At 50.8% G+C, this 9,314-nt stretch overlaps 1 protein-coding gene across 1 annotated transcript; it reads left to right on the top strand.

Moving 5' to 3' along the window:
- Positions 1-2,827: 2,827 nt before the first annotated feature.
- Positions 2,828-8,465, top strand: TMEM271 (transmembrane protein 271). Its single transcript, XM_085213607.1, has one exon. The coding sequence runs from the start codon at positions 3,048-3,050 to the stop codon at positions 4,239-4,241; it is 1,194 nt and encodes a 397-aa protein (XP_085069733.1). The 5' UTR covers positions 2,828-3,047; the 3' UTR covers positions 4,242-8,465.
- Positions 8,466-9,314: the final 849 nt, after the last annotated feature.

The raw sequence follows: 9,314 nt of genomic DNA, 5'->3' as shown, positions 1-9,314 counted from the left end.
TGTCTAACAAAGCCTGAGGACAAAACTAATACTCAGAGTCTCAAAACACGTGTCACTGACAATACTTCATGCTTAGCAACTGTAGCACAGTCCCATCAGATCCTGGCTGCGCTATTAACTGTGGCTGTCAGACCGACTAGCCAGCAGTGACTGATTTAGGTGTCAAACGTTGCCAAGTGACTCAGAAATCTCTCCCTTGTGTTGCAGAAACCCACATGCAACCCAGCAGTCAGGCATGGCCAACGAGTCCTACACTGATCACCAATGAACACACAGGCAGACATCCTAACCTCAACCCAAAGGGGCTATCAGCTGTCATCAGCTGTATGCTTTGGGATTCAGAGCCTTTATGTAGGCTGCTGGTAGGCCAGCCACTTTTTAGCCATTCCAGCAAATTATTTAATGCAAGATGTATAAGACATGATGGAGTATTTATGGAATCTTATGTGTTATTACAGACGTAACAACTTTGTTATGTGTTTTCTGACAGTTTTTCCAAAAAGAGTTGAATTTGAACGTGCAGGATATGCTAATAACCTTATCCTGTGTGTGTGTGTGCTCTCCTCTTACTGAGCATGTGCCACAGTGCAAAGTGCTAAACAGCCCTATGACAAATTGCGCTAACTCGGAGTGACACTGAAACCCAGGAGGTTATGAATAATAAATAACACATGGGGGATCATGATGGTAGTGGAACTTCCAGCCTTGCATATTGAACATGGTCTCTGGAAGCCAGAAAGTGCTTCTGGGGAGGAACAGGCAAGGAAAGATTTGGAAAAGGTCAACAGGAGCAAGTTGCCCCAGAGGAGAAACAAAAATATGCAGCAGAATTATTAATTACCTTATTAAACTTGCCCACCAGCAGTCTCTCATCACGTACAGCTGTCAGGAACGCTAACCTAGATCAGCCTCCTGCTGCAAATACAAGGCAAAGAAATGACTCTTCCATAGAAGATCATCGAATCGTGGAATCACAGAATGGTCCGGGTTGGAAAGGATCTAAAAGCCCATCCAGCTCCATCCCACTGCCATGAGCAAGGTTACCATCTACCAGACGAGGCTGCCCGGGGCCCCAGCTAACCTGGTCCTGAGTGCCTCCAGGGATAGGTCACTCACAGGATGACATTCAAGATAATGAAGACTGAAAAGCTGAAAGCATAGGAACTGGTGAAGGACTGCACTGGAGCCCACCTGGCCCTCTCTGATAGCTTCCGAAGTGCCAGGCAGGCAGCTCTGCACAAGAAGGAAACGAGCTGAACCCTGTTAAGGGCTTGCTTTTCCTTCCCTAGCTATTGCCCATGGAGCGCTGACTAATGCGGTGATACATAAGGTTGAGATCCATTCTTAAATTTTGTCCCATTTCATGTTAAGTGAATGTTCCTTCTACTTATAATAGCTAATCCTTTTCTGAAGCCCACTAAGCTCATGACAGTAACAATGAAATTATACAAATCACAACCTATTTCCTTCACAGGTAAGCACCCTTATGCTGTGTGTCAGGAAGCAAGGTACTCTACCCACTCCATGCACAGGGTCATTATGTGCTTCCTTCCCAGGAGCTACAGCTCCCTTCCCTGCACGCCTACATAGGCACCGTGTCCCTGGATCCCTCAGAACTGGCAGCTGGACTCAGTCTCTGTGTGTGTGCTTCTCAAGGCAACGTTTAGAGTTTAATAAAGACCTCAGGAGGCAGCATTACCTCCTCCTCTCGGCCCCGAAAGACACCACATCCCTTTGGGACGCTGGATACCTCGAGACAGTGCCACTGGAGATGGTAGGGCCACCGAGAGCAGGGCCCAGAAAACCCCACGGGGAAGGGCGGCTCCGGGAGCAAAGCCCCGCGTCCGCGGCTGCCCCGATGAGGCGCAGGACGTCTCCACGCTGGGTGAGCAGGTGTGGGGCCCTGGGGGACGCAGAACATCGGATCACGGCCCGTAGCTCCCCTCGCAAACAGGTGCACTGCCCCTGTTGGAAAGCGAAGAGAGAGCGGCTTAGAAATCGTTTGCTCTCCCTCGCTTGCTCCCCTGAATGCTAATCAGTGGCGCCGGCTAAAAATACCCAGCAAGGCGCTGGAGTGTGCGTGGCCGAGGGGGAAAATGGGGGAGCGGGAAGCTGCGGCTTCCCGGAAGGAGAACGAACGGGCGAAGAAGAGTCCTCCGTAACCCCCTCCGCAGCCCTTGTCTCGATCCCCTCGCTCCCGGCTAAGGTCCCATCGGGAGGCGATGCCCAAACGCCGCGGTCGAATAGAGAGCGATGCTCTCTCCTCTCCGCACCTACAGCGGCTTCCACCTGCCTAGACGAGGCGCCCCGAGGGTGCCGTCCCGGCCGCCGCCCCCGAGCAGCGGCGGTCCCGCCGGGGCCGGCCGGCCGAGCGCAAATAAAAGGAGAGAGGCGGGGGGGGGAGCTGCGGCGGGCAGCGCAGTGCGAGGTACTCGGTCCGCCGCCGCCACACTGCAGCGCGGTCACAGGGGGGCATCGCGGGCTGTGGGTCTCCTGCAGGAGCAAGCGAGAAAAATAAATACATGGATAAATGCACGGATAAGTAAATAAAAATATATTAATTCAACTTAAAACATTTCCACTGGAGATAGATAGCAGGAGGATGAGCCCTCCGCGCAGGGGTGAGCCCCCGCCGCCCGCGTACCCCTCACCGTGCGCCCCGACCCGAGAAGCCCACAGCCCCGGTCCGGCCGGGGTCGCCCACCCCACCGCCCCCCCGCCGGGCCGTCGGGCCGCCCCCCTCCGGCAGCCGCGGCTCCCATCCATAATTAATCGCCTCCCCTCAGCCGCCGCGATAAGAGAGGGCGGGCGGGGACGAGGAGGCGGCGGCGGCCGGGAGGCGGGGGGGGGAGCGTGTGCGCTCGCCGCGCCCGGCTCACTGCGGCCGGCGGCTGACTGCCGTGCGGAGCCGAGCCGCCCCGTCGGGGAGCGCCGCGCCCGCATGGCCGCGCCGCGCCGCGCCGCCGCCGCCGCCGCGGGGCCGGGGGGGGCCGCGGGAGGAGGATGAGGCGGGCGGCGGGGCGGCGGCGGCGGCGGCGGCGCGGAGGATGAAGTGGAGCGTGCGGGGAGCCTGCGCCGCGCTCTCCAGCTGCCTCCTGCTCGCCTGCGCCCTCAGCGCCGCCGCCGTGGGCCTGAAGTGCTTCTCGCTGGGCTCCGAGCTGAAGGGAGAGCCCTTCCGCCTGGGCACCGCCGCCGGCGCCTTCTACTCGGGGCTGCTGCTGGCCGCCGGCCTCTCGCTGCTCGCCGCCGCGCTACTCTGCTGCCGCCCGCCCGACGAGGCGCCCGCGGCCCCGGCCCCGGCCCCGGCTCCGGCATCCGACCCCGGCGGCGGCTCCGGATCCGGCCCCAGCCCCGGCCCCGGCCCCGGCCCCGGCTCCGGCTCCGGCTCCGGCGCCGGCTCCGGCTCCGGCTCCGGCTCCGGCGCTGGCGCCGGCCCCGGCCCTGGCGCCGGTCCCGGCCCCGGCCCCGGCTCCGGCGGGAGCGAGGCTGCGGCGGCCGCGCCGTCGGGGCCGGGGGAGAAGGCGTCGCCCGGGGGGCGGCAAAACTTCCTGCTGCTGGGGGTGCTGGTGTTCATGCTGGGCGTGCTGAGCGCTTTCGCCGGCGCCGTCATCGACGGCGACACCGTGTCGCTGGTGGAGAGGAAGTACTCGCACTACTGCCTGCTGCAGCCCGGAGGCGCGGCCCGCCCGCGGAGCGGTCCCGCGGCCCCCGACGGCTCGGCGGCGGCGCTCCGCTGCCAGAAGCTGCGGGACTACCAGCGCGGCTTGGTGCTCTCCACCGTCTTCAACGCGCTGGAGTGCCTGCTGGGCCTGCTCAACCTGCTCCTCGTCAAGAACTACAAGGCCTCGCAGCAGCGCGGGCGTCGGCGCCGGCGGCGGAGAGCGGCCCCGGCGGCGGCGGCCCCGGCGGGCGGGCGGCGACGGCGGCGGAGGGGCGGCGGCGGGCGGCGGGCGCCTCGACACAGCCAGGGCTCGCTCTTCTCGGGCGGCGAGCCTGAGCTCAGCCCCGGGGACTGCCCCTTCCAGGCCGTCTCCTACATCAACGTGGGCGTCTTCCACGTCTTCGACGAGGCCGGCGTGGAGGTGCACTGCGGCGGGCACCCGTCCGTCGAGTTGCCCGGCTACTCGCCCATGGATCCCGAGCTGAACGCCTCCTACCCGTACTGCTACCCGCTGCCCAGCGAGCAGCCCCCCGCTTACGAGGAGATCTATCCCGGGGAGCCCTGTGCCCACGGCACCTAGCGCCGCGCCCCGACGTCACCGGCAGCAGCTCCGGGGGCAAAGCGCTGCGAGGCTCGGGGCGGCCGCCGGCCCCCGACAGGACGGCCCCGCGCCGCGCGTCTGTCTCTGCGGAAGCTCTCTCTCCCTGCCCTCCTCCCGCTGCCCTCCCGCCGCCCCTACGTCCGTCTGTCCGCCGGCGGCTGGGTTCTCCAAAGGCTGCGCAAGAAACGCCGAAGGGTTGGTTCCTCCCGCCGCCTCTCCTCCGTAGCCAAGTTTAGTTCCCTTCAAGTGATTCATCAGTCTCCAGCTTTAGCAGTCCAGAGTTACCCATTTATGATAACCAGCCAGTGTAAGGAAAAGGTGTCATGAAGCTTCTTTACCTCTCAAAAGAGCTAAATTTCTGAACAACGCAGAGACATTCGTGTCACGTTTACTAGAGATGTATTGGGGATCTTTAACGTTTACACTACTCCTTGGGAGAATTGAGTTCTGTTCTAAGATTTAGTGAGTTAAAACATTTGTCAGTCTTGTAAGATGCACATCGAGAAAAACCTGCACTTTGAAAAAGAAACAGGAAAAAAATCAACGTTTTTGTACACTAACGTGCCTGCTTTTGTTGATAACTTCTTACTGTAAAAGCTTTCAGAAGTCTATAGTGAAAATGTTTGGTAAATTCACTGCAGTTTAAAATCGATGATTAGTTCCTTTACTAAAACAGCTGAGATGTTGCTAGGATATGGCAGTTACAAGGGAGTCCAAATGTCATACACATTCCTTTTTGTAAACAGGTTCTGTGTTTTTATGCGAGGTAGGATTTCTTTTCGGTTTACACAGGTGAAGGTTTAATTCTATTTTGTACAACTACATGGTTTAGCTTGTAAAGAGTTCCATTTTACCTGTTACGATCCATCAATCTGGTAAGCTTGAATATTAAAGTTTTATTTGAAATATGTATATTGTAAAACAGCCTTAACCGGTGCAGTGGTCACAGTTTTAAGGGAAAAGGAAAAAAAAGAAAAAAAAGAAGAAAAAAAAAGATAACCATCTTGGAAGGCATCTTCCAAATGCGTTTTCAGAGCAGTATTTATACTCCTGTTACAGAGATTTATTTTATTTTTTTCCTTTCAAAGAGGCCACTTTAATTCCATAGGAGGGGGGGGAAAATAATAATAATAGGATTGTATGCTGTTAACTCTTTCTGAACTTGGAGGTATGAAAAAGGCAAAGAGAGAAACTGCTGATGCTGTTCCTGGATTCTGCCTTGGAATGCCAGAGTCAAGGCGGTGTTGGAAAGTGCCAGCTAAGGAAGTAGGTACCGCATGTTGTCTTTACATCTGTCCAGGACAGGTGAAAGCTTAATTTCACTATGCTGCACAGAGAACCCAAAAGCAGCTCTCCAGATTGCTTTCAGTTCAGCACCCCCAGGCACCCTATGCTGAAATGGAGCTTTACAAAATGACCTTTCTGTTCCTCCTGTTTGGAGCCTGCTGCATAGCACCCATGTCTCAGATACCAGAGAGAGAGTTAAGGGAACACAAAGTTACAGTGTATTTCTGTGGTCCTGGAAAATTGTTCTAAAACATTTAGCTGCAGAGAGACTGACGTAATTTACAGCCTTAGAATTGGAGAGAGACAATTTTAGCCTAAAAATAACCAAATTCTTCCGCATTGTTTTGTTTACTAAAGTGTTTTCACTTGCACGCTTTATATAACCTGAAATTCAGAATGCCTTAGAAGTCTTGAAATTGCAGTCTGTGGTCCGCAAAGCTCATAGTGACGGCTCTCACCTAGAGAAGACAGTCAGAAGCAGCATGGCCAGGCTGCCACGGGCTGCAAAAATCTAAAGCAGCATCTTTTGGGCAGCAGATTTCCTTGTGCAGAGGGCCAGCCTGAGACGTCTGCTCTGGGCACGTCTCATGTTAGCTCTGGAGATGGGCTCTATGCTGGCTGTGTGCTGGCTGTATGGTTGGTTGTGTGCTGGCTGTATGGCTGCTTGCGTGCTGGCTGTGTGCTGCCTCTGCAGATCACCTCCTTAACCCCTTACAGAGAAATCAGTTAAAAGCCTTTACCTACAGTATCAGTTGAGGCACAGAATCAAATTGGCAGCATAATGTCTTGCTTGTATACCCAAAATATCTTGTAAAAAATGAGTTACAAAAGTAGGGAGGTTAAATCCTTATATAGGTCTCTGCGCAGATGAGTTTATAGCACAGCACAGCACCCTGTACTGAGTTAAATAGGAACTGCCCAGCTGCAGAGTGAGTTTGGAAGACAGACCAGCAAGGTGCCTACATACAAATTGAGAAGTGATAGTTGTTTATTTAAAAAATAAAAATAAAAAATTGGCTGTTCATATAAGTTGTATCTTAGCTTTACTTAAGGAATTGATTTTTGACATAAAAAGACAGTATTTTACGTAACTCTTCTAGGAATTGTGGACTAGATAATTCTGAAACTACAGATGTTCCAAAGATCAGTGCTCAGGGAAATAAATGGAAAGTTGAGAAAGCTACCTATTATACTCAATTGTTTAATGTGAACAATTTTAACCTATGAATTTTCAAGATTGCTAAATTCATAACTTTTTTTTGTGTGTGTGTGTGCACGCGTGTCCGTATGGGTGTTTGCGTTTTATTTGAATCTGTTCAGGATGCCACTGAATTAGAATATTTCTTTGTGGCTCAGTGTCAGTTCCCAGATTTCTGTTTTCCCTCATTTAGGTTTTGACCCCTGCACAGGAGCTCAGTTTAGTGGTAGACAGCTTGCCAGAACGATGTCCAAGTCAGGCTCCCACAGAAGCCAGTAGGCATCATTTTGTTTCCTTCAGTGGGTCTGGGCACAGATAATACTTAACATCTATTCTAATCTCCAGAGGAATATCTATCTTCTGGCACAATGGGATGCGGCAGAGGCATATTATTTCGCAGTTACTTATTAGTTGTATGGACAGCAGTATTAAGGGAGGTCACTTATGGTATTATACACATTAAAAAAAACAAAAAAAAAACAAAAAAAACAGGGAAAAATTAATTAGTAGGTAAATTGACCAAACAAGCCATGTTTTCTTAAAGATGGTATACAAATGTTTCAGGTACCTGGTGAGTAACTTTTCAGATAAAACACCACACGTATTTATTTCTCAGTGAGAAGAAGTTTATAACTACAGGATTCAAGATGAAGCTTCACAAGCATGATTGCAGTATGGTGAAGCCATTTTTAGCAAACCTGAATCATCACTCTATCTTCTGAGCAATAATGTTAGAGTGTATAAACTGTACTGTGCCGAAATTGAAAATAGGCTGGTGTGGGAAGCAATGGAGCGTAGGTTAATTACCTGAGAGGACTCATCCCATCCCTTTGTTTTCCATTCTCTGTCACATGATTGTCAAGGCGAATGCAAACCTGATCGATTCATGTCACCAGAGGATGCTAATTACCAGGCTTTTGCCTTAAATAGCAAAAATGGGGAGAACGGAAGAGGGATGTTGTATGTGTGCTATCAAATCTCCATTTTGCTCAGCTGAAATAATGACAAATATGCTTTTTGCCCCACGGCTTGTGTTTTTAATTTGCTCACAGCTTTGCTCACATCTGTTCAAAGGAACGGGAGAATAGATGCAGCACTGCTTGTTTGGTAACACAGAGTACTGATTGGGTCACAGGCTGCTCCCAGCCTTCCGGTCCCTCTCACAGGTAGCAGCAGTGAGTCAAGGGATGAAACGGTGGAAAATCAAGACTGCTGTCTTTGAAGCGACAGGATTTGCCTTCATCTGGAAAAAAAATGTATTCCCACCAGCCTATTAGCAATTCACATGAATTCTTTTCACACTCCAACATCCTTGCTTAAAGCTGTTACTTACATTTTGCATTGTAATTGACAGAATATATGTGAATCTAAAAACAGGAAAAAAATGATGCTAGATGGAATTCGTATTTAAGTAGTACAGATATTACTCAAAAGTTTGATTTCACTGTAGGACTTCTTTGGTTCACCAAAAAGCGCTATAGTGGCTGGTATAACTTAGGATATATTTCAGACATAATGTTTAATCATCAGAAAAAGTTTATGAATGTTCACATGAGGAGGGCAATCTGTTTCTGCTTTTGGACATAGTACATATGAAAAACTTTTCCTCATTTTGCCATTTAATCCAAGATTGATCCTCAACAAAATGTCAATAATTGATCTTGTAATTTTAGGATCAATAAAATACATTTTAAAGCACAGCATATCCTATAAGAAAAGCCTAATGCTCATCATTTAATTATCTCCACTGTCTTAGACTGATGCCTGATATTACAATTCAAACTAGAGATTTAGCTACCCTTTTCATTACAAAACACATTTTCCAGGCATTTGCAACTTGTGCAAGTGGAACCCTTGCAAAAAAATCCCCAGTTTTGCTGTGAAGTCCAGTAAGTTAAATATTTCCTGGTGACAGGATGTTCCGTTGCTTTAGATACATTCTAGATATATGGTAGTAATCTACATCTGTCGATTTTATATGATGGCAGTCTTTATGTGCACTAACTATGTTACCGCTCCTTCATTGCAGGCTCCTATCTCCAATTAAAGTGTTTAGGGGTAAGACTGAATTCCTCATGGTCGCTGTCCACTTCTTGCATCTCTTCATTACCTTGCAGTGGCATGTGACTAGTGCTTAGTATACATTCCAGAGTTAATAGCACTGATTTAAAGCAGTTTAGCAGATCAAAGGTGGTGTCCAGGAAGCCCACCGTCTGGTGCAGTGCTGTGAGTAAACCTTCCCATCCAGGCTGCAGCAGCTCAGCATTCAGTGTGGTCTGCCCAAAGGGAGGCACTGCCTACACAAAGCAACAGCAGGAGATCTGAGCACCTAAGCTGCACGCAGGCCTTTCATGTTTACTTTCTACTACAGTATCAGTAGTAGATCTTCCCCTAATTCCTACTCAGTGGACTTCCTACTCAGAGTTTCAGGACCCACTGAAGTTTTCCCAAAGTTTGCCTATACATCACCTTGACCTTGTCCCAGATAACCTGAGCTTGAAGATTAAGTCAGTTAAGAAGTCATGACTCTCCCCATAACAATATATTTTCTTGCATCAAGGAAAATA

Source organism: Meleagris gallopavo, chromosome Z, assembly GCF_905368555.1.
Source record: "Meleagris gallopavo chromosome Z, MGAL_WU_HG_1.1, whole genome shotgun sequence".
NCBI classification, from domain to species: domain Eukaryota; kingdom Metazoa; phylum Chordata; class Aves; order Galliformes; family Phasianidae; genus Meleagris; species Meleagris gallopavo.
This window is presented reverse-complemented; position numbering and strand designations above follow the sequence as displayed.

Excerpts from the sequence above, each read along its gene's own strand:
- TMEM271 (XM_085213607.1), top strand. The coding sequence starts at position 3,048 with ATGAAGTGGAGCGTGCGGGGAGCCTGCGCCGCGCTCTCCAGCTGCCTC.